Below are 25436 nucleotides of genomic sequence, written 5' to 3'. Positions count from 1 at the left end.
TCTTCCAGCAGCATAGCTGTGCTATGGCAGGGTTCAATCTTGAAAGGTCTGCAGTAACAGTCTCAGTAATACATGTCAGAAAAGTTACTTTGCCATGTAGGAAACCTATTTTATTTGTTAACGAGTTGCTCTTAAATTTGGCCTTGTAAGCCCACATGGGAGGGTGACTAATATATAAAAATGTAGCACACTGTATATGTTAAAGTGTGCTCTCCCTGTTACTGAAGGCCTAAAAACTGTTCCACTGTATAGGCATTTCTACATCCTCCAGAGGTCGGGTCTAGGTGTGAGTAAGGTATTTAATTTTATATCTACCCTGCCTCAAAGTCTGTGTTAATCGCGAAATTGAATTTTTGGATATATTTATTGGAAAATAAACTTTATATAAATGTACCTGAGGCTACCTGAGCTACAGCTGGCTTAAAACCAATTCTGCCACTCGTCACACCTCCAGAGCTGGAATACCCATCCTTGCTTGGAAGAGTTAGCATCCCTGGCTCAAAAGGCAATGGCCTGCCTCTGAACCCAGGAATTACAGGGTTGTAACTGCTGACCACTTTGGACGCTATCTGGGAGTGCACAGTTGATACAACAAAGTCCTTAGCACTCAGTTGGGAAGAGTACCTTTATAGGTCTCGCCTGAGCCAGCGCGCATGCGCTGCTCTGCAAGGCTTTTAGTATGGGCTTTTAAACTCTAAACACACGCTTGTGCGTGTGCTTTTTTTTTTTATCAACCGCAATTGGTCTTTGCATGCGTCTTTCTAAGAAAGACAGCACGCAATTGGCCCAAGGCAGGTGCATGTCCCGCCTTCTCTGTCCCCTGGCCTAGGGTGCTCGAGAGCAAGCAGCAGCGCCATCTGTTTCCAATTATCGTGCTCGCGGTCGTGCTAATTGGAAACAGATGGTTGCGCTGGTTATCTTGTTTTGTTTCTGATGTTTTGATGTAGATAAAGTCAGAACTAAATATTATACTGTCGCTCATTTGAACAGCGTAACCTTAATTTACAATGGATTTGCTGTAATTATACGGCAGGCTCTATTTCACCGCAGGTTTTTCATGAATGCCGACTATAATAAACCAGCGGGCATCGCGGCTCTACAGGGGCTCAGAGTGGCAGGCACTCGCAGTACTGCTGAAGACACGTCACTACACACACAACACGTCAGCTGTCCAAAATCAGCGGTGACGTCTACGCAAAGGCCTACTTACTCATGCTATATGGGTTAATTGTACTGGTTTGCACGCACCTCTGTGTTGCAAAAACACACTCAAATACAACTATACAGAGGAAAGAAGAAAACCAGACGAAAATGGAATACATTATAAACTAGAATAAATGTGCACATTGAAATACATAAACGCATTCTCTCAGACAAGCGCGCGCACACCATATAACTGACCACGTTTGTACCTTCCTGAGAGTACAGTTGGATTTCATTATTTACGTCGTGTCGGTGGCGTCCAGGCCCATCCCCGAAGCACAGCTCTGCCCTGGAGCCCCCGCGTGTGTTTTATTAAACACCACCGCATGCTGCTGACACCGGTGAGCTGCTGGGCAGGCCTTCGCTTGTGCGTAACACAGAAGTGTTGCCTGGTGAGGTGGCCTGAGCTCAGGTGGGCAAACTTTGATATTTTAACCAGGGTGTCAATTGAGTTATTTGTTTATTATTAATGATACTCAAAACAGGATTGGATTAAAAAAACTGCGGCCTACTTCTGGTGTGCCGATTTACATTTATTTTATCCAGGTGGAAAACGCATCAAGTTTCACTGGCATTGCCTACCTAATTGGTAACGGGGACATTTCGAAAACATCTTTTAAAAATTGAATCAAACGGTTTCACATAGCGAAATCCTGGTTTGTGTCACCGAACGTATATATATATTCAACTACAGGATGTTTTCGTGCAGGAGCCGCAGAAAGTGTGTGTTTTTGTCATGTATATATTGTTTTCTCCTCTTTTTCTCCACCCCAGGCAGTGGTGTGCGCAGGGGTGTTAGTAAGCAAGTCCACTGATAAAACATGTCACAATTTTACGAGTGAGGGCAGTTTTTTTTCACTGAGCACATGCCACCTTCTAAAATACACTTTCCTACACCTTTCGGTGTGTTATAGAGCATTGACTCGACATGAGGAAGGGGCTAGGTTAAGGTGGTTCTTGAGTGTGGAATGGGGTGGCGCTTTGTTGCCTCTTATGGAGTGAGTCATGACCTGACATTTTGTTTTGTTTGGGATTTTAGTAGGCATAGACATCCGATGTGCTTACTTTGTTATGAGTTGGGCACTCCTCCTCCTCCATTGTTAATTTCTTGTGTTTTTCCCTCAGATGATCACAATGGAGCCAGGATATTTGTTCTTGGGATCTCGTTTGGGAAACTCTCTCCTCCTGAAATACACAGAGAAACTACAAGAATCACAGCCTCCAGTCGCCAAAGATGCAAACAAAGGGGTAAGGATTCAGTACATTTGATTGTATTTGCATGCAGGCGCAATATGAGTATCTAGGTGCATCATCAAAGGGGTAGAGATCCAGGGAACCCCTATCTTCACTAGGAAGCAGGCGTAACATGAGCAGACCAGGATGCAAAGGAGTAATGATCTAGGCTAGTTCTTCTCTGGGGTAGCAAGCGTAATACCAGCAAACAAGAATGAAAACAATATGTACTGAACTGGGGCAGTTCTTCTCTAGGGAGCTGGGTAATATGAGCAGGCAAGAATGCAAAGAAAGAGGTACGGATCCAGGGCAGTTCTCTCACTGGGAAGCAAGCGTAATCCCAGCAAACCAATGAAAACAATAAGGAATGAACTGGGGCTGCTCTTCACTTGGGGGGGCATGTGTAATGTGAGCAGGCAATAATGTGAAGGAAGGGTTGAGCATCCATGGAAGTTGATCTTCACTTGTGAGCAGCCGCGATAGGGGCAGCCATGCATACAAACAAAGGGGTAATGATCTAAGGGCACAGGTGTAATATGAGCAGACAAGAATCCGAACTAAGAGGCAAGGATCAAAGGGCAGTTGCTCTTCAGTGGGATGCAGGCTAATCTTGTGTTAGTACTTAAATATCACTGAATTTATGAGTGTGACTGTTCTGATTCTCGTGTGGTGATTCACTCACACCTTTCATGACTATACTCCGTTATCACATTGAATTGAACATGTTAACAGTATTTCTGTTTGAGATACTGTGAAAACAGATGCATACGAAATAAATGTAAATCCTGTATAATCATTTACACATGAAGCTGGTTGAGTTACGGGCTTTATATTGTTTGATACAGCCACTCTGTTTTATCTGCTGTCTGTGTGCCCTATTGCACATCAGAGTACCTGTAGCCTGTGCATCTTTGTGCTCCACTAAGACGAAAAATATAGGAGCAGCAGATTGGTCATGCGTGCCGGGTCAGTAAGCCAGGTGCTTATTTCTGAGGCTGTGAAGTATGCTGTGTATCTCCGGTTAGGATCTCTGTTGACCAAATCACCCATTCTTCCCTCAAAAGTTGGTCCAATGCGTAAAGTTGAGTTGACGAACAGACGCGCCTATTATTGACATTGCTACAAAATGGCATAATCTGCGGTTGCAACTGTAATTTGGATATTCTAGTTAGATCGCTAATCTCTTGACGATCTTTTCACCATGTCATTTTGTAAGAAATAATAGTCCCCTTTCCTTGCAGGAGGAGCCACCAAACAAAAAAAAACGCTTGGACGTAAAGCAGTCTGGTCGCACGGGTCAGTATCCACGGTGTTGAAAGTAACAAATGTAGATTTTTTTTTTAAAATCAGTTTGTCCTCCACAGCTGAGCCCTCTTAATCATTCCTGAAAAACTGTATTAATAGCTTAGTGGCTGGAAAAACTGAATATCCAAAGTGAGGGCCGCAATGGTGGGTTGATTTTGTTTATATCTTGGAGATTTATTACATCTCCTTGTGACCTGCACTGATCGCAGGAGGTGGTTGTCAAGAGACAGTGGATGGGATGTTAAACTAAGGAACTGGAGATGCCTCTATACTTCACATGGATTCCTGTTTGTCAGTTTGCATGTTTGTCTAGAGGAGGTGGAGTTACACTCCGAGCACACTTCTGCACTCTGAAGGTCTAGCAATTATGAACACAATCTAGTCTTCAGTTGCTAGCTAGATCCTTTTCATAGCCAGGAGCTCCACCCACAAGAGCTACACTTTGAAGTGATTATGTAAAGGATACAATATAGGCCTGACAGTCAAGTACCATCCTTTTTTTTAACCTTTATTTTCAGTTTATACATCATAAACAATAACACACAACTGGCATCAAATCATTGTATGCAAGCAGATCGACGACTGTCTAGTACCATCTTTAGCTTTGACCTCTAAATATACTGCATCAGTGCCCCAGAAGTCCAGGGTCCCTCTGAACCCAAAATGTGCCCCAGGAAACCCACTTCTATATATCACATTTGCAAGAAGTACATGTGCAGGTGTAGTTTGTTCTTCTGCAATGGAGAATGTAATTTGAGCTGGATTACCTCCACATTTTTGCCCCTTGCATGTAGAATCTTATATGGAGCTGCATTGCTTGGAGTACTTTTGCTGGTTGTAAGAATGACAGGCATGTGGCCCCTGTAAGAAACTGGCTCTATATATATATATATATACACCGCACCAAAGTGAGGTACAGGGTGTATAGAGTCCAAGGGTCTCCAGAGGTAGGCAGAGGTTAAAGTTAGATAGAACCTTACTGCCAGCAGCCACCAACCGGAGTCCCCCTATCCTCCATAGGATAGCATTGGGCCTCAACACTTTGCACCCGGCCGCCCTAGTGCCGCTGAGGGTGCAACAACAGTGCATTAATGACTCTGTGACCCCTGAGTCTAATCCCAGAACCCTAATTCCAAAGATCCATTACCTACCTGGAAACCGATAACCTCTTTTTCCTCATAGAATAACATTGACACAAAGTTTCCAAGTCTCGACTTCTGAAAATTACAAATATTCCTTAAAAATCAGCCGAATAACCAAAACGCATTTTCTCAACTGTTTTCAGGAAATGTCCCAGTGCTAAATCTAGGTATCTAGCACAGAGTAAGAAAATGTATTGTTAACATAACTTATCTGCTAAGTGAATTTCCTCCCATAGGATAACATTGGGGATTCTATATGAAAAAGTTTCTAAGTGTCAACTTTTGAAATGCAATAATATTCTTTAAAAATCGTACCTCTAACTAAAACGCATTTACACACCTGTTTTCAGGAAATGTCCCAAGGCTGAATCTAGGATCCAGTCCTGTGTTAGCAAAAGTAATCTGAAAAGTAATTAACTGCATTTTACTTAATAAGCCCATTAATTCTAATGTACTATGCCTGCAATGTGTTGCAAACTGCTTACTTAAAACTGTAATCAAAATCAGTACAAGTTACACTGCAATTTTGAACTGTGGTCATACAAGTAATTTACTACTGAAAAGTATTTTTATGTTTACCTGTACCAGGCTTGCTTGGCTCTAGATATAAAACAACAATATATTTTTCTATGCAAAAACAATTGGCCTAGAGTTCTGTTCTTGAGGTGTGACTTCATTTGCTGACTGAGTGTACATCAAATCCTTAACACTGTCCTCTGATACTGCCTTACTTCTTGTCCAAGCTACCACTTTAGAGAGTAAGGTTCTACCTAACTTTAACCTCTGCCAAACCTCTGGAGACCCTTGGACTCTATGCACACATTCTACCTCACTTTGATGCAGTATATATAGAGCCTGTTTCTTACAGGGGGGTCCTCTGGATTGAGGCTGCAGACATTGTCTGGAGGCTTGAGGTCCGGATCGCCGGGGGGACCTCCTCATGGTATTTGCACTCGAGCTCGGGCTGGGTTTGGCGGGTGCAGAGTGGGCTGGATTTGCGGGTCCTGGCTGGAACCAGAAGCTGCAGTTTAAATACGTCCGGTGTTCACGGGGCAAACAGTCATGAAAGTGAAGGCAGGCAGGTCATCTGAGGTTTGTGAGGTTACTGGCTGCTGGACGCGCCAGGGTTTCGCAGGTTCGAGGGGAGACAGGCCTGTAGGGCTGGGGACAAGTCAGTGGGCGTCGTCCTCTTTTAGCTCTGCACAGCTTCTCGTCCTTCTCTTCTTTTCTTGTAGTTGCTGGATCTGATGAAGGAAGGTTCAGGTTGCCCCCTAAATACTGAATTTAGCAGTGTTACAGGTAGGTAAAGGGCAGGGACCAATGGGTCCCTTCCCTGGGATGGGTACACCCCTTATTCTGCCACTCTCCAGTGGGAGGGGGCAGGAGCCTGTCCCTGGTTGGCTGGGCTCCCATCCTCAAGATGGCAGGGACTCAAGGTTGTGCTTCACCTCGCCTCCCCCACCTTAGGGGTGGAGTTGACAGAGGTTGGCACACCTCTCTTCCTAACTTGTTTTTCCCGCCGGTTCTCCCCCCCAAAGTGGGGGGTAGAACCAGTGGAGACCAGTTGCTGAAAGCAGCAAATGGTCTGGAGAGGCTCACAAAGGCGGCATGCCTTTGAAGCCTCTCCTTCGTGAACCCTGCCCATCCTGGGGGAAGAGGCTTGGCACCTCGCCCCAGGATGTCCATTGTTTCAGGCCCCCAAGAGCAGCAAGCTCTCGACCCAAGGGTCCAGAAACATGTCTGGTGGTGGCAGCCAAGGCAGCCACTCAATCAGGTCACTAGGGGTTGGTCAAGTTTCAGGGGGCATCTCTAAGATGCCCTCTGAGGTGCATTTTACATTAAATCCCACACTGGCATCAGTGTGGGTTTAATGTGCTGAGATGTTTGATACCAAACTTCCCAGTCTTCAGTGTAGCCATTACGGTGCTGTGGAGTTCGTAATGGCACACTCCCAGCGCCATATACTCTTAATGGCAGCACTGCACTTACAGTGCCGAGGAATGGACCTGGGTACTGTAGGGGTACAGGGCTCATGCACTTGTACCCTCACTACTGGCATAGGGCACCCAGCTAGAGTGGTGACTGATGTATGCCAGGGCAGTGGTTTGTGGGCATGGCGCACAGGGATGTGTAAAACTAAAGGGGATGATGACTGAGTGTTGAACATTGCAAGCACTCACCCCCAGTCAACTGATCTGGATTTAATCCATCATCATTCTTTAGCTCACTCCGCCACCCCAGTTCAGACATGGCCATGTGCAAATCAGTCTGACCCTGTGCCTCATGGGAACAGTCCAGCCCGGACTGCCAAGTCATGTCTTCCCTGGACCGGAAACAAGCATCCTGGGACCGGTTTCTGGCAAATCAGCTGTCATCAGCCAGGCTAGCTTGAATTCAGTGGCAAAGTGAGCAAGGGACCCTGTCTGGGCATACCCTGCCAACTTAGGGCGAACAAAGCAAAACCAAAGGGGATGTTGGACAGAGTGTTGAACATTGCAAGCCACTGGATTCAAGCTAGCCTGGCTGATGAGGGCTGTTAGCCCGAAACCTGTCCCAGGATGCTTGTTTCCGGTACAGGGAAGACCTGGCTTGGCAGTTCGGGCTGGACTGTTCCCATGAGGCACAGGGTCAAGACTGATTTGCATATAGCTGAGTCTGAACGGAGGTGGCGAAGTGAGCTAAAGAACGATGATGGATTCAACCCAGATCTGTGACTGGGGGTGAGTGTCTGAAAAGTTTCAGTGCTCCGTCCATCATCTCCTTGTGTTCGCTTTGTTCGTCCTAAGTTGGCAGGGTATGCCCAGACGTGGGTGCCTTGCTCACTTTGCGACTGGATTCAAGCTAGCCTGGCTGATGTGGGCTGTTTGCCCGAAACCGGTCCCAGGATGCTTTTTTCCGGTACAGGGAAGACCTGGCTTGGCAAGTCGGGCTGGACTGTTCCCATGAGGCACAGGGTCAAGACTGATATGCACATAGCTGAGTCTGAACTGAGATGGGGAAGTGAGCTAAAGAACGACGATGGATTCAACCCAGATCTGTGACTGGGGGTGAGTGTCTGAAAAGTTTCAGTGCTCCGTCCATCATCTCCTTGTGTTCACACTGGGATGTGTGCCATGCCGACTCTTCACTTTGTTCTGCACCAAGACACGCAGCCTGCAAAGGCAGGGTGTGTGTCAGGGTACAGGGCCTCTAGGGGTGGCACAATAAGTGCTGCAGCCCTTGGAGGCCTTCCCTAGTCACAGTGCTCTGGGTACCTATGGTACCATTTACCAGGGGCTGACGTGGCCAGAGGTATCAATTGGGTTTAGCCTTCAATGCAGTTTTAGGGAAGGAACATAGGCCCTGGGTACCTGATTAGCAGGAGCCCAGGGAACACTCAGTGAAAGAACATCAGGAATTCAGCAAAAAGTGGGGGCATATCATGCAAGAAAGAGGGCACTTTCTTACAGCCCCACATTGACTTTTGGAGAGCAATGAGGTTTCTTTCTGTACGATCAGGTTCCCAGGTTTGCATAATGCACCCATAACCTCCTCCTACCATTAGAATCAAATATTTTGCTGGTGAAACAGTTCTTTAGATAATGTCACACTCTTAAGGCTCGCCGTGACGACCCCCAAGGTTGCACGAGCCATGCCCATTTTACCACTGCTTCCTGAACAGTCATTGAAGTTTTTGTAATCCAGCTGCACTGTTGTCTGATCACATCTTTGAAAATGTAGAACAATGTGCCTGGACTGTAGCATATACGGCGTGATGCGCTCACAGTGACTCCAGGATGGCTGCACTCCTTTTCAAAGGGTGAAGTGACTGGCAGTTTCCCTTAGCTACTGCGGAAAACATCACGTCTCTTTCTGGGATGCTTATCAAGGGAAGCTTATGAAATGATTGAGTGCAGGAGTGCGATGGTGAGGTGAAACTCAATCCAACCATGTATTACTGTATTCTTTTTCCTTTGTGAACCAAAAAGTAAAACCAGGAAGTTGGAATAATGTACCCACATCAAAGCAAAACCTCCCTTACTGCTATGCATAGAAGACCGCATTGGGTTTCTTCCCAGATCTACAATATGCTCTATGCGCTGGTTGAGGGTTAATAAACGGAGCCCATTCTGAGGGGGGGAAAGTGGAGCAGATGGGGGCCACAAACAGCCTACAGTTTGGCGTTGACTATATACAGAGCCTGAGGTTTTGGTGTACAGTCTAGTACCTACTCGGGTGAGGTTACCATGGAGTCCAAGGGCTACTGCCCCATCTCCAGTGATGACGAGTGCTCATGTTTCACTTGCATGTCCTCATAAATGCCTAGAATAACTGTCCGTGGATAACAAACGATACAGGACTGGTTAACAAGATGCTGGAAGTCTTCCCACCTTGCAGCCCAGTAGAATATATGTAAGAAAGTGGCTCTATATATACTGGACCAAAGTGAGGTACAGTGTGTATAGTGTCCCCAGTCTCCAGAGGTTTGGCAGAGGCTAAAGTTAGATATAACCTTACTCTCTAAAGTGGTAGCTTGGTCGAGCAGTAAGGCAGTATCAGAGGACAGTGTAAAGCATTTGTTGTACACACTCAGTCAGCAAATGGTCTCACACACTCAATAACTGAACTCTAGGCCAATTGTTTTGTATGAAAAGATATAGTTGTTTTATTTTAGAACCAACAAGGAATCAAAATATCCTTTCTCCGAATGAATTACTTTAGTTAATTATTTAGCAAACAGGCAATAGACTTTTTGAATGCAATAGTTACCGTTTGTTGCAATAGGCAACACAATTTCAAACACAATGCAACATTGAGCTCAATGGGAATTTTCTGTTAAATGCAATTAATTACTTTGTAGATTACTTTTCTAACCACAGGACTGGATCCTAGATTCAGTCATGGGACATGTCCTGTAAACAATTAAGTAAAAGCGTTTTGGTTATAGTAGTGATTTTTAAGGAATATTATTGTATTTTAAAAGTTGACACTTAGAACCTTTCTCTGTTGAAACTACTTATGTTATCCTATGGAAGGAAATTCAATTTGCAGGTAAAGTATGTTCACGTTACTTTTGTAATCCAGTACTAGACTCCTAGGTTCAGCACTGGGACATCTATCTAAAACAGGTAAGCAATTACGTTTTGGTAGTTGGTACGATTTTTAAAGAAATATTGTAGTTTGCAAAAATGGTCACAGAAGAAATTTCACAGAAAAACAGTCCATGGTTTCCTATGGGAGAAATTCGGGTGGCTGGGTGCAGGGTGCTTTTGAGCCGCCGGGCGCTCAATGTTATTCAATGGAGATCTTGGAGAGTGAACAAAGGCTGCAGGTTCGGGTACGGAGGATCTTCTGGAGCGACCAACACTTCGAGGGGTAAGTTGGGATCTCGGAGGATAGGAAGGCACCCTGGAGTTGGGCACATGGGGCGCCGGGTGCAGGGGTGTCTTTTGGCGTCGGGAAATCTTACCCTCTGCTGGTCGCGGTTGGGGGGTCCCTGGTTCTGAGGCTGCAGGCGTCATCTGGGTCATCGAGGAGGGTCCTTGGGCACTGGATTCCAGGTCAGAATCGCCGGGGGGACGTCCTCAGGGTCTTTGTCCGCTAGGGCACAAGCCGAGCTCGGCAGGTGCAGAGTGGGCTGTGTTCGCAGTTCCTGGCTGGCACCAGGGGTTTTGCTGTTTGAGCAGAACCACTGCTCATGGGAGTCCCAGTCTCTAAGAGGGTCAAGGCAGGCAGGTCCTCCGGGGTGCTCGAGGTTGCTGTCCGCAGGAGACGCCGGGATTTAGCAGGAGCAGGTTCAAGGATCAACAGGCCGGTAGGGCTGGTGCCAAGTCAGTAGGTGTCGTTCTCTTGTTAGCAGCTGCACGGCAGGTCTTCTTCTTCTTGGTCTTCTTTCCTGTTTCGAAATCGGAATCTCAGAAAGGAAGGTTCAGGGTTCCCCTAAATACTACATTTAGGGGCATTACAGGTAGGGTGAGGGCAAGGACCAATAGGTCCCCGTCCTGGGGTGGGCACACCCCCTAACCTGCTCCTCTTCTGTGGGAGGGGGGGCAGGAGCCTCGCTAAGGGTGGGGTAAGGCTCCCCATCCTCAAGATGGCGGTAGCCCGGAGTCGTGCTTCACCTCGCCTCCTCCACCTGAGGGGTGGAGTTGGCACAGGCTGGCACACCCCCTTTCCTGACGTAGGGTTTCCCGCCAGTCTTCCCGCCAGAGTGGGGTCAGAACTGGTGGGGGCCAGTTGCTGAGTCCATCAAGTGGACTGAAGAAGCTCACAAAGGTGGCAGGCCTTTGAAGCTTCCTCTGCCCATCCTGGGGGAGGAAACCTAGCACCTCGCTCAGGATGTGCATTGTTGCAGGGCCAGGAGAGCGGGGGGCTCTCCACCCAGGGGTCCAGCAACATGTCTGCTGTGTGGCAGCCTAGGCAGCCTCTCAGACAAGACGTGGATTGTAGGTTAGGTTTCAGGGGGCATCTCTAAGATACCCTCAGTAGTGCATTTTACATTAAATCCCACACTGGCATCAGTGTTGGTTTTATGTGCTGAGAAGTTTAATATCTAATTTGTCAGTCTTCAGTGTAGCCATTATGGTGCTGTGGAGTTTGTAATGACAACCTCCCAGCACCATATACTCTTAATGGCATCACTGCACTTACAGTGCCCAGGAATGGCCCTGGGTACTGAAGGGGCACAGGGCTCATGCACCTGTGCCCACACCACTGGCATAGGCACCCAGCTAGAGGGGTAGCTGATATATGCCAGGGCAGTGGGTTTGTGGGCATGGCACACAGGGATGTGTGCCATGTTGACTCTTTGTTTAGTTCTGCACCAGGACACTCAGCCTGCAAAGGCAGTGTGTGTGTCAGGGTGCAGGGCCCTGCGTACCCATGTTACCATTTACCAGGGGCTGACATGTGGCCAGAGATGCCAATTGGGTTTTAGCTTCAATACAGTTTTAGGGAAGGAACATAGGCCCTGGGCACACTCAGTCAAAGCACATAAGCAATTCAGAAAAAAGTGGGGCATACCTTGCAAGAAAGAGGGCACTTCCTCACAATATGTGATCATTCTATTTTGCTACTGGAGTTCAGCAGCACTTGTCAATTGTAACCAGCCACAGTTCTGCCACCAGTATATTACTGCACCTGTTTTCCTAGTGTTCAATCAGTATCTTGTTCGCTTGTTGGTCACATTTTCATCCTCTTAACTGACCTCGAGATGCATCTCCTGTGCGCTCTGAACCGCTGCCTTTTTGGTATAGTTTACCTCATCAGTCCTTATTGGTTCTCTTTCTGTTCTGATGCAGGCGGGAAAGCCACGCTGGACGAAGTTGACGAGATTGAAGTGTACGGCAACGAGGCACAGTCTGGAACCCAGCTGTCCACATATTCCTTCGAGGTAATGTCTGGTGTCTTTATGCTTACGAGGGCATAGCAGTAACATCTCCCCAGAATAAGTGTGAACGTTGAACTATTTGGTCTGTATTCCCAACCTGCTCTTCTGCCCCCTTTTAATCCCCTGGAAACATCCACTTTATGCTTTGTTGGCTGTAGATAACATCTTAATTGTTCGTAGACAAAATCCAAGGAATTTGACACCTTCTCCTAACTAAAGGAAGCTATTGGACAATTGAAACATCAGAAAATTCTTTCCAAAGTACCAGACGAATGTAGGACTTGGATGCTTAATTAGTTTTTCTGTGTGCCATTTGAGCGGACCATTTTGCTTATAAAAATAGTTAACTTGGGTTCATCCGAGGGCATGTGGCCACCGTACAATGTAATCTAGGAAACTTGTCTTTCTTGAGCGCATTTATCCTTCAGGACTGCAAAAAGGCTTTCATTATTTCATTACTGAAAGCCTTCCTTGGATTCCTTTGTTATGAGTAACTTTAGAGCCATCTCCCTTCCATCATATCACAAGAGAAAGAGGTTACTGCGCAGCTGCCCTTCTGTATAAGCAGGCTTCAGGCCCGACCATGGCACCAAAGTAACTGCTCAGTATTAATTATAAATGACACACTTGAGCAGGCTCCTTGAGAAGGGTGTGGATGTGCGTGTTGAGGTTTTGGGATGGAGCGATGAGCATCTGTTGTGCTTTCTTATTGGCCCTGATATTGATTCTATATATAACTGTCTGTTGTACTTGAGGGACAGTCTCACTGTGGCTTGTACCTGTTACTCTCACCACTGCAATGTAATGTTAAATAAAACTGAAAAAATAAAAACTATAAACGACACTCAGTCAATGTGGCAAAGTAGCACGGATTCTTCTCAACTTCTCTGTGGCCTTCTTCACCATGTCCCTGATGATTCATATATTGCAGTGGTGTGGAATTAAAGGTAGCTTTAAAATTGATTTCCTTTTATCATTGGGACTGCAGTCAATTGTTGATCATGCCAACCTCTTTTACGCTTTTGATTTGTAGAGTACCACAAGGATCTTCCCTGAACCCAACTCTTTTCAACCACAATGTGACTCCGTTAGCCAGATTAATTTAGTCGTTCAACCGGTCTTTGATGTGTTACACTGATGAAACCCACGTCACTTTGAGGTTGGATGGGAAAACCGATCTTGCTTGCAGCAGTTTTCGCTCCTGTCTCACAGAAGACTCAAACTGAATGTCACACAGTTGTCTGAAACTGAACACCTACGTTTGATGACGAGCTTTCCTTTAAGCCTCAGGTGGTTAGCGTCTCTATAACTTGCTTTTTTCATCTCTGGAGTCCCAAGACAATTCAGCCCTTTCTTCCAGATCATGCACTATCGAATACTCCAGGCAGTGGTGAGCTCACCTCATGATTATTCTAATGTCATGTACTTGGGGCTTGTAGTCACAGTCACCCAACGATTGCAACTGGTTAAAATGCCGCAGGTGATCTGCTTACTCTGCTATGCAGTACTTTATTTTTTTGACATCTAGTAGTTTGCAATAGCTTTGTGAACACAACCACTTGAAGTTCCGATTACTTTGCGGCTGTTTTAAGGACCTGCATAATGTATGTACATTTTTCATTCAGCAGCTCTTCACACGATATTCTCCAATGCAACCCCTTAGATTGCCTGCTGTCTGCTTCTGAGATTGCTTAAGATCAACAAACCCACAAGGTAGCTGAGCTTCTCCTTACAAAGTGTTCAAAACGCGGTATGGCATGCGGCTTGAGCTGTATTCGACCTCTCACTTAGAAAAGCTCTTAAAACCTAGCTGGTCTGGATGGCTAGCGTGTCGCTTTATTTACTGATCTCTAGAGCCAAGACACCCTAACAGGTATTTGTGCTCGCTGCAAATTCTATACGTACATAGGTGCTTCGTGCATCTACACTGGACTAATACAATTATTTTCTGAAATACAATTAAGAAAATATATACATTTTTTCTTCCTTCTACCCAAAACTATTTTGGAGTAGTCCATGATCAATACCAAAGTTATTTTAAATGCATTCAATTCAGATTTCTATTCAGTATTGTTACATGTATGTGAATATTCGCTGTGCTGTTATCACCTTTGCTTATTAACGCCAGTGACCGTCTTTGTCGTTATCCCTAGGATAGATGACAAATATAAAACGGCAGAAGACTCAACTTCCTGTTTGATCGGACACCCAAGGCCTGATTCAGTCATTCCTCAGGCTGCACAGCGCAGGTCTAAAAATCCTTTCACCCCAATCTCTTCTCCGAAGGAGGAGGACAGGCGACTAGATAATATTGGAAAGAGATTCACATTGATGTCGGGGACAGCTGTCTGGGGCGATAGGATCGCCAGTTGTGTTAGGACATCGCCACATATCTGGATTTCTTGCCTAAAGACAAAAAAGCTGAAGCTACACACATTTTGCAGGAAGGAGAAAAGACAATTTCTGAAATTGACTGTGCAGTGGATATTTCATCCATAGACTTCAAGCAGTTGGCAGGATCAGCTTCCTTCGGCACCAGGGTTGGCTCAAGGCCACATCATTCCGGCCAGAAGTTCAAACTAAGATCCTTGATATGCCCTTTGACGGTGACTCTCGGGATAGGTGGACCTGCCCCTTTGAGGTGGTGGAGCGCAATAATCCTGTTATCTACATAGTGGACTTGCAGTCTCCCAGGAACCCCTTGCGGGTCCTGCATGTTAACTGCCTGAAGCCCCACTTTGAGAGGTCTGAAATGGGCATGCTTCTAGCCACAGATGCTGGGATGGAGGAGGAGAGCGAGTCCCTTCCTGACCTGTGTGCAGGGGAGCGAGATTGGTCAGTAGAGGGTGTGGTCCTCTCCACCGCGCTGACTCCTGAGCAGCAGGGTGATTGTCGCCAAGTGTTGGGACAGTTCAGTGACTTGTTCTCCCTGGTGCCCAGTGTCACTGATTGGTGTGTCCATGACATGGACACCGGGGACAGTCCTCCCATTAAGCACAAGGCTTACCGAGTGACTGACCGGGTAAGGGCCTACATTAAGGATGAGGTTACGAAAATGTTTGCCCTTGGGGTGATTGAGTCCTCTAGCAGCCCGTGGTCCAGCCCAGTGGTCCTGGTCCCAAAAGCTGCAGCGCCTGGTGCCACCCCAGGTTCTGCGCGGACTATTGGGGCCTCAATTCAGTCGCGAAGACTGACGCGCACCCCATCCCTAGAGCCAATGAGCTCCTAGATCGGTTAGGGGCTGCCAAATACCTCAGCACATTTGATTTGACGTCTGGGTAATGGCAGATCGCCTTGACCGAGGGAGCAAAGGAGAGGTCAGCATTCTCCACCCCCGATGGGCACTACCAGTTCCGGGGGATGCCCTTTGGAATGAAGAATGCCCCTGCCACCTTTCAGAGGTTGGTCAACAGGGTGTTGGTAGGGCTGGAAGATTTCAGTGCCGCCTACCTGGATGACATTGCGGTGTTTAGCTCCTCTTGGGAGGACCACCTGCGCCACCTCTGGGAGGTATTGATGGCACTGCGGAGGGCAGGCCTCACGATCAAAGCCAGTAAGTGCCAGATTGGGCAGGGTTCTGTAGTATATTTGGGCATCAGGTGGTGAGCGGCCAGGTGGCACCCCTACAGCCCAAAATTGGAACTATCCTGGCGTGGGAACCCCCCAAGACTCAAACGCAGGTGAGGGCCTTCTTAGGATTCACGGGGTACTACAGGAGGTTTGTCAAGGGATATGATATGGCAACATTGTTGCACCCTTGACTGAGCTGACTTCTAAGAAGCAGCCAAAGAAGGTTAACTGGACTGACACCTGTCAGAAAGCTTTTGACGCCCTTATGACTGCCATGTAAACCACACCACTGCTTCAGGCGCCCAACTTTTCCAAGGAATTTGTTGTTCAGACAGACGCCTCAGAGCATGGTATAGGGGCTGTTCTGTCACAGATCAATGAGGAGGGACTAGACCGACCGGTAGCCTTCCTACACAGGAGGTTACTTCCCCAGGAACAGAGGTGGAGTGCCATTGAGCGTGCGGCATTTGCTGTGGTCTGGACGCTCAAGAAGTTGAAACCATACATGTTTGGGACTCACTTCCGGGTTCAGACCACAGGCCCCTTAGATGGTTATTTATTTATTTATTTATTCATTCAAAGTTTTATATAGCGCGAACAAGATCCTTACAGATATCAGAGCGCTTCACAAAGACAGGGTGGGGGCAGTAGGAGTGAACAGAGGTAGTGGGAGCAGTGTAGTAGTCACAACATGATAGGATAATAATAACATACATAAAACATATCAATATACAATCAGGTAAACCAGTAATATAAGACGGCACAAGTCATTGATCCCACTACAGAGGTGTTCAGGTACACCTTGGGTGTGTGGAAGGCTTATACCAATGTTTTAGTATAGAGAGAGCACTGAGTGGGGGCATCGGGAGAGTGAGTCAGTGAACCAACGTGTATCATATATTGGTCGGTAGTAAGAAAGTAGCGTAGTAGTGTCCCCATCAAGTAGAAGTATCGTGCCCAAGGACAAGGTGTGCATTGAAACAATGCAATGCTGGGTCTCTGATCCAGCACCTATAAGGTTCAGGAGATCTTGGCCAGATGGATTGTTTTCACCTCTTTCTTGAAGAGTGCAGTGGAGGAGATACGCCTGGTTTCAGGGGGGAGCGCATTCCAGATCCTGGGTGCCATGCCTGAGAAGGAGCGCTTGTATGTTTTCTCTTTCCGGAATCTACGAGGTTTCAGGAGTAGATTTTTTGAGCTTCTATTGGATCTCGAACCTCCTGATATAGACAACTTTTGAGCGAGGTAGTTGGGTGCATTGTGGTGCACGGCCGCGTGTGTCATAACTGCAATTTTTTGCTGAATTCTGGCTTCAAAAGGCAGCCATTTTAGGGACTTCAAGTCTGGGGATATATGCAAATGTTTTCTTGAGCCAGTAATGAGTCTCGCGGCAGCGTTCAGGGAGGCTCTTAAGGGTGCTGTTGTGGATAGCGGGAGTCCGCTGAGGGCCACAATTCCGTAGTCTATTCGAGGGATGACTAACGCTTGTACAGCAGTTTGGAAGTCTTCAGCAGGGAGGAAGGGTTTAATTTTCCTTAGTGTGTTGATTTGGAAATTAGCTGTTTTTGTGGCTTTGCTGACGTGCTGCTAGATGTTGAGCTTGGCGTCGAGTGTGATGCCTAGGGATTTCGCTGAGTCCACGATGGTGGGTTGGACATTGAGTGCTGTTAGGTTATTGAGCCATGTTTGGGTGGTGGAAATTTTCGCCGGGGGTGAGATGAGTAGGAACTCAGTTTTCAGAGCATTTAGTTTGAGGTGATTATCGGCTAGCCAAGATTGAGTGTTAATAAGCGTGGAATTCAGATGTTTGATATCTTCCGGGGATTGAAGCTTTAGGTAAAGTTGTGTGTCGTCGGCGTACATATGGAATTGGACATTGGAAGCTTGGAGCAAGGTGGCGAGCGGTTCCATGACGAGGTTGAACAATGTGGGGGAGAGGGAGGAGCCTTGTGGAACACCTAGATCTGCAGGCACAGGTGAAGATAGCACATTGTCGATCTTGAACTTCTGAGACCGGTTGTGAAGGAAGGACGCAAACCATTTGAGAACAGTTCCCGATAGACCCATTCTAGTGCTTAGCAGCTCCAACAAGTTCTCATGTTTGACCATGTCAAATGCTGACGAGAGGTCAAGAAGGATGAGGAGGCAGGACTCATTGCGGTCAAGAATTTGGAGGGCGTCATCAATTACGTGTGTCATAGCTGTTTCCGTGCTATGTTTCGCTCGGAAGCCTGATTGATGAGAGTTGAGGAGGTCAAATTGGTCAATGTGTTTTGTTAGTTGGAGTTGGACACATTTCTCCAGCAGTTTGGCCAGGGTGGGGATATTGGTGATGGGCCGGTAATTGTTTAGGTCCGACGGATCAGCTGTAGGTTTCTTGAGTATAGGCGTGACTTGCCCCACCTTGAGGGAGTCTGGAATGAGGCCTTGTTGCAGGGAGCAGTTGATGATTTTGGTCCATAGAGGGAGGAGCAAGGGGATGAAGTCTTTTACGGCATTAGCAGGTAGAGGGTCTGTGTGGTGATTAGAGGGCTTCAAGGTGCAGAGCAGTTTGTATATTGTTTCTTCCGAGTAGGTATCGAAGTACAGCCAAGATGCCTTGTTTTTAGGTTGAGTGTTAGCCATTCTGGTGTGGTTGGGGAATCGGCTTACATCCATGATGAGGTCATTTCTTATGTTGTCAGTCTTTAGCTTAAAGAAGGCGGAGAAGGCTTCACAGTGTGGGGTGTCGCTTGTTGTGTTGTTTGATTGTAAGGGTTGTGTCTTTGTTTGGGTCTTGATTAGTTCGAACAGTTTTCTTGGCCTGTTTTTTGCTTGGTCTAACTGGCGGCTGAAGAAGTTCAACTTTGTGCGCTTTATTTTCCTGAAGTAGGCATTTCTCTTGTTCTTAAGCCTTTTGAGGTGCAGTGCTGAAGGGTCCGATCTCCAGGTGCGCTCAGCCATTCGCATAGTACACCTGTCGTCATTGAGTTTATCGTCATACCAGGGGTTAGAAATTTTGGTGGAGACTCTCTTCAATTGCAGTGGGGCGACCTCATTGACTATTGTATTCATAGATTCAAGGTAGTGGTCAGTCAGTGATTGAACATCCGAGGCACCTGAAGGGGGAAGGAGGAGATTGTCGATGTGGGGAGGCAGTGTAGAGGGGTTAAGATTCTTCATGTCCCTTTTCCATGTTTTGGATTTGATTGGTTGAGCCGGGTTTGGTTTAACTTTTTCATTGATAAAGAAGGTTATAATGTGGTGATCTGACCAGTCGCAGGGTAGAATCGCCTCCAGTTGTGTAGAATTCTCTTTGGCAATGATGAGATCAAGTATCGAGCCTTTGTTGTGTGTTGGTTTATCGCATATTTGGGTGAGGTCAAGCGCATTAAGGAAAGTTTTGAGACTATTCACCACTTTGTCTTTCTGATCGTTCCAGTGGAGATTGAAGTCACCCAGGTAGATTTGGGTGGTCTGCCGACCGGCATTGGAAGTGATCATGTCCATGAGTTGTTGGGTGAATATGAGATTGTCACCCGGCGGGTGATAGATGAGATGTAAAGCACAAACTTTTTTGCCCTCGCTGGCGATGTCGAGGCAGAGGAGTTCACAGGAGGAAAGGGAGGGGGAGGTGACTTTGGTAACGGAGAGGTTGCTCCTAAAAATGCATGCAATTCCCCCGCCCGTCTTGTCTGGAGACCTGTCTAGCCTAATGATGTGATAGTTGGGGGGGGACTAGTATGTCCATAATCGGGGTAGAGGCTTCAGTAAGCCAAGTTCTTGTTAGAATGGCTAGGTCCAGATCCCTACCTGAGACGAGATCAGCGATGTCGGAGGAGTGTCTCTGGGCCGATCTGCAGTTGAGTAGGATGCATTTGAGTTTGGGAGAGAGAAGGGTGGTCGAGCTTTCTAGAGTGAGGGGAACTTTTCTGAGGTTGTTGGGGACGGAACCTCTGTTATTGAGTGTTGGGAGCCTCAGAGGGTTTGTAAGAATTGTGGGTATGGGGATGTGTGTGTTGGATATGTGTTTTAACGGACCTGGGCCATAAGAGCGTAGGAGAGAGCATAGGTCGCGGTCCGACAATGGGTTGAGGACACGACGGGGGCGGTGGGAGTTGTTACGAATGGGGATAGTCGGCCAGCGCGGGTGTCGTTGGAGGCGAGGGTATGTAGGGCGGGTGCGTCGTTTATAGGGAAGAGGGATGATGGGAGGTAGACTGGGCTGTGATGAGAGAAGGTCTTTGATTGAGAGGACATCTTTTTTGATTTGTAAAATATCCTCTTTGACTTGTTGGAGGGTGGATAAAGTCAGGTCAGGAGGAGTATTGGGGATGGCGTTGGTGATAAGAGCCATTGGTGAATGGTTGTGTAGTGAGCTGGAAAGCGGGCAGGGTATCGAAGGGGGGGATATACTAGCGTTGTTGGAAGGTTCTGCGGTGCTAAGGAGTGGGATAACCTTCAAAGTGTGGGCGTGTTTGTGGATGAGGGGTGTGGGTGAAGTAGGTGAAGTAGGCGGTGGTTGGGGGGCATAGGTAGTGACGTCAGTGGGAGACGGTGCCGGTGAATAGAAGAGTGAGTGAAGGCTGAAGACAGTGGGGGAGACAGGAAGGTAGTGAGGGCTGAGAGTAGGAGGAGGGAGAGAGGGGGATGCTAAGGTAAAGGAGACGCTATGTTCTGTATCTTTTGTTGGGAGGGTGAGAGTGTCGTGGGTGGCAGTGGGGAGGGAGCTGGGGAGGGAGAGGTGTCCGCCGTGGGGGGGATGGGAGGGGCGGGTGGGTAAACACCGAATGGTGGTGTGTTCAGATGGTGGCGTGTTGTGTCAGGTGTGAGAGACTCGTGGGTGGGAGTGGGGAGGGGGCTGGGGAGGGAGCGGGGTCTGCCGTGGGGGGGATGGGAGGGGGGGTGGATAAACTCCGAGCGGCAGTGTGTTCAGATGGTGGCGTGATGTGGGTGGGAGTTGTTATGTCAGGGGGGAGAGGGAAGGAGGGGGTATGGGTGGGGATAAGAAGGGTCATGTTAGATGGGCGACTAGTATATGAGGTGGGGAGATTTGTGACTGTCCTAGGGGAATGAGGGGCGCTAACAGCAGGTTGGCCATTTACTGGGGAGCTGGGGGTCGAGGTGTTGTAGGTGGAGGCTGCGACGTCAGGGGTGATAGTGCTTGTGTATTTTTGGGTGGGGGTCCTCAGCTTGGGAAGGTGCTCTTTGAACTTGGGGAACAGGTTGTCTAGTAGTTCCAGGTTCTTGTCCATAGCTTGAATTAGGACAATCCCGTTATTGTAGATAGTAATGGTGGTCCTGCCAGGGAAGAGGGGGGAAGGTGTGATAGAGAGAGTTAGGCCATGAGTTGTTTTCCTGGTGGTGGAGACGCTGAGTAGGGATAGGAACACTTTTCTCCATTGGGCTCTGCGTGAGGTGTGGAAGATGATATCAGTATTCAGGGCTCCATTACTCGGTGAGAAGTAGGTGTCAGCAAAGGGTGTTTCAGGGTGCAACCTCAGGAAGTTATGTTTAAAACGTTTAGTGGCTTTTTTGGAGAGAGTGGAAGGGTAGTTAATTCTAAAAGTGTGCTTGCCGTTGAGCTCCATATTAGAATGAAGTGATGTAGGGTGTAGGAGATAGGACGACAATAAAAACTGTCAGCCGCTAGTTACAGGGCAAAGGAGTGACATTAGTGAGTGACCGAATGTATAAGCGGTAGGAGTCAGTGCAATCCAAAACAAAACAGTGCGTAGGTGCAGCTTACCTAATGTATCCTATATGCGAGGTAGCAGTCAGCTTACACCATGTACGAAATATGAGAGGTAGAATCGGTTAGGTGGAATCAAAATTTACACATCAGAATGTACTAGATAACAGCAGTGTAGTCTAGGTGTAGAATGTGGCTGGGTGCAGCTTACATGACTAAACGAGCGAATGAGGTAGTAATAATCAGTGCAACATCGTGAAGTAGCTTATATCGACGAACCAACAAATAAGTGAGGTAGCGAACAGTGAATGGTGAATGATAGGGATGAAGGTGGGATAGGTGTAGCTTACTGCATATACAGTATAAAAATAGGTAATAGGTATAAAATATAGGTAGAAGTATAATACTGCAATAATAGGTATAGGTAGCAGTCTGTGCAATATAAAATATATGAGGTAGAAATCAGTGCATACTAGGGAAAAAGTGAAATGGGTGCATCTTACAAAATATACACTATACAAATACTGAAGATAAACTGGAGCCAATATAGGTGCAAACAGAAGGCTACGATAGGCAAGTATCACACTAGTGAACAACCGGTAAGAAATGAGGTAGCGATCGGTGCACTACAGGTGAGGAGAAAAAGTGAAATAGGTGCAGGTTACACGAAAAGTATAGAATACAAGTAGAGATGTAGTGATGTAATAAAAGTGCACGAGGTTATAGGGCGGGAAGCATAGCGAATAGAAAAGAGAAATAAGGGATAGCTATAAGTGTGAGTTAATGAGGGTGACTAGTCTAAGATGGCTGCCGAAGTGGTGGACTAGAGTAAGATGGCCGCCAAAATAGAGAGGCAGGAGTATAAGTCCATTGTCTGTTGTTGCTGGATTTAGCGAGTTCAGTTTCCCTTTCTATTAATGGGCAGGTCGAGTTAGTCCGTCTTCCATGTTGTTGCTGCCATGTTGCTGCTTGATGGGGAGGGGAGAGCCTTATCTCAGTTTAGGTGACCCCTGACCGATTTGGTATGTATCCTCCTGGCCATCTGGGGGGCAGTGGGGCGATTTATTGCTCATTTTATAGCCCCCGCCATTTCAGACAAAGGAGACTCTGCCACGTCAACGAAAATACCTCTGTTGGGCGGGAACCATCCCGAGACCAGTCCGGGCAGAGAAAGGGAAGAGCCGGCATAAAATGTCACGCAGAGTAAAAACTAGCACAAATGTTCCTCAGAGCAAAAATCAATGTGTACACACCTTTTAGTGATTCTCCTGCAGAACCCCTGCCCAGGCTGCAACTCCGTTCCCGCCAACTCCCGGCGGCAGCAGGGGGGGGGGCGCGAGGAATGGCCGATGTCCCACCTGGCTGTGAAGCCTGATCCAGCCGTCCCGCCCGTCCGTGGCAAGCCTCTATGCTCCCAGAGCCTGTCCCCTCACCCGGCTCGAGCCTGCATCCGATGATAGAGGGAGAAGGAGACCCCCGGGGATGAGCTCCAATCGTGCCCAGCGGAGCCAACCCCCTCGATGCCTGCAGGGGAAGGGGCGTGGCGGTGGTAATCTTCTCGGCGGCTGCCGGGTCCGCGGTGAGCCCAGGTCAGGGATCCGCTCCCACCGCTGCAGCCGATGCGCCGCTGGATGCGTGCCACGCTCTAGACGCGACTCGCCACCCCAAGACTCTGACTCTGATGGTTCCTCCGGGAGGTTAGTTCCTGTGGATGATCCGCTTCTACGGTGGAGTGGTTCGGCACACAGTTTGAGTTTCGGCGCTGCGCGGAGCAGTTCTTTGACGCTGGTCGCAGAGGCTTTTTACCATGGGGTGGTGGTTCACATCTGCTCCAGGCTCGCCACCCCAAGACAGCTCCGGTGGCGATCACAACATGAACTCCCACCACTCCCTTGCACACCCCAGCTCCAATTCACTCCAACCAGCCATACATCTGCAAGCGAGCCGCTGGCGCTCTCACCCCCAGAGCCCGCAACCGCGATCCTCCACACCGGGAGAAACACGAAGTCTGAAAGTGTGCACTCTGCGGAGCTTCCCACTGACCGGTAGTGACACAGCACTCACGGTGCGCACCAGACGTGGCCAGCGGTGCGGGATCCCAGCGGAACCCCCTCAGGTCCGGTGCAGCCACGGGAGCCCTCCTCCGACTCGCGCCCCTCAGCCGACCGACGTCTCCAGGCGATCCAGGACTCCAGCTCCTTCGACGTCCAGCGTCTGAGCAGCAGCCGTGTCCACAGTGGGTTCTCCCCACCGCCCAGGGCTCCGACGTTGCTCCGGTGAGGGCAGTAGGGATCCAGCCGCCAGAGCTGCAGGGGTCCAGCCGTCAGTTCTGCACGTACGTGTGTCTTTATTACAATCCAGTTACTTGTGGTTAATCCGGTTACTTGTTGTACATCCAGTTACTTGTTTTCCTCGACGATTTCCTCGACGGAGATGGGTGCTATCCGGGATAATTCCATGAAAGGGATCCCAAGCACTAGGAGCTCCGGACTAGAGCTCCTACCAGGCGGCCATCTTGACCCTCTTGATGGTTGATGCAGATGAGGGGTGAGAATCCCAAGTTGTTGAGGTGGTCCATTTTCCTACAGTGTATGGATTTCACGGGGAACACTCCCTGGTACAGAACACGCCAATGCCAATGCTAATGGTCTGTCCAGATTTTTCCGCCTTAGTGATGAGAACTCCCAAGGGGATGTTTAGTTCTCCCCACATTTCAGCTGTATGAGACACGCGTTACACCTGGCATCATTGGCGTGGGTCCTTCCTCTTTTCGCTTCCTCTCTTTTATGTTGGCTGGATTTAGATGCTCTGGGCGCCGTGCCACTGCTAATCAGTGCCACAGCGCGAATAGGCTTAACTGCTCGTGCTACTTTACCACAGGGTTGAGCAGGGGTTCTCACCAGGAGTAGCCCACTTGCCCTGACTTCGGAAGAAGGGCCCCTATTTGGACATTGGCGCCAGCCATTGCCAACTAGAGATCCCCATTTCTAACATACCCGATACCGGGTCAAGTTTGTGCTATTTAAAACTCTGTAATAAAAAAAAAATACAATACATCAAAAGAAGACCAGGTAAGTAGCACAAATTCACAGTGGTCTCCAGGGAGAGACCAAACCATATACTAATAAAGTGGAAACCCAACTGCGACTGAAGTCAAGACTGGACCGAGAAAACGTAGAAGAGCCGGGGACCCAAGGAACCACTAAAGTGGAGTACCCAGGAACCCCACAGATGCCATATGCACAGTGGAAACGCAGCCGCGTACTGAATGCAAGTCGATGGGGAAGTCTCAGTTGCAGTTTTGAAGAATGACCCTTCCCAGAGTACCCTGAAGAAACCCCATGGAAGATGGAAGGTTGTAGAGTCACCTCACCTGTGGATACCCCAGGAACCAGGATACCTACACCAGGGAAGCCAGGTGCAAAGTGAATGTCTGACACCGCCGTAGACCACAATAGAGGACTTCAGTGAAGATGCTGCTGGTGAAGAAGGTGAAAGAGTCCGGTGGAATCTCAGGGTGGATTCTTGAAGAGGAGTACCTGTAAGAGGGGACATGCCACTCTGGAGTGACCAGGAGGAACCACTGATGACAGAAGATTCAGAAGAGTTGATGGTGACCTTGTCGCTGCAGCTGTGAGGACCAGGCAATGCTGTGGAAGACCAGGAGCCGTTAATGAGCTGTCCCATGTCGGAAGTCGAGAACCAGGGCATAGGTGTCCTGCAGGAGCACCAACAAGCCTTGGCAGCAGCAACAGACATGGAAAACGAAGAAAGTGTCAAGACCTAAGGGACTCACCTAGTGCAAGAGAGCAAGCAGGGGAGCCCACTGGAGCCAAAGAAGACCCTCAAGAAGAACCACAGGCCGAAACAGGACTTCGAGCAACTAACCAATGATGCAGGCCCATGGTGCAGAGGATGCAGTGATTTTTTTTTAAACACATTT

The 25436-nt window shown here is 48.0% G+C and overlaps 1 protein-coding gene across 2 annotated transcripts in view; it reads left to right on the top strand.

Moving 5' to 3' along the window:
- Positions 1 to 25436, top strand: part of CPSF1 (cleavage and polyadenylation specific factor 1) — a 235407-nt gene that overhangs the window by 45537 nt on the left and 164434 nt on the right. For both annotated transcript variants that reach the window (XM_078686442.1, XM_078686443.1), the window contains exons 12-14: positions 2329 to 2451; positions 3678 to 3732; positions 12164 to 12255. In XM_078686442.1, coding sequence (XP_078542568.1) covers positions 2329 to 2451; positions 3678 to 3732; positions 12164 to 12255 — 270 coding nt within the window. The remainder of the gene's footprint in view (positions 1 to 2328; positions 2452 to 3677; positions 3733 to 12163; positions 12256 to 25436) is intronic.

This window comes from Lissotriton helveticus, chromosome 4_1 (assembly GCF_964261635.1).
Source record: "Lissotriton helveticus chromosome 4_1, aLisHel1.1, whole genome shotgun sequence".
NCBI classification, from domain to species: domain Eukaryota; kingdom Metazoa; phylum Chordata; class Amphibia; order Caudata; family Salamandridae; genus Lissotriton; species Lissotriton helveticus.
The sequence above is the reverse complement of the archived record's forward strand: the minus strand, read 5'-3'. Positions and strand labels throughout refer to the sequence as shown.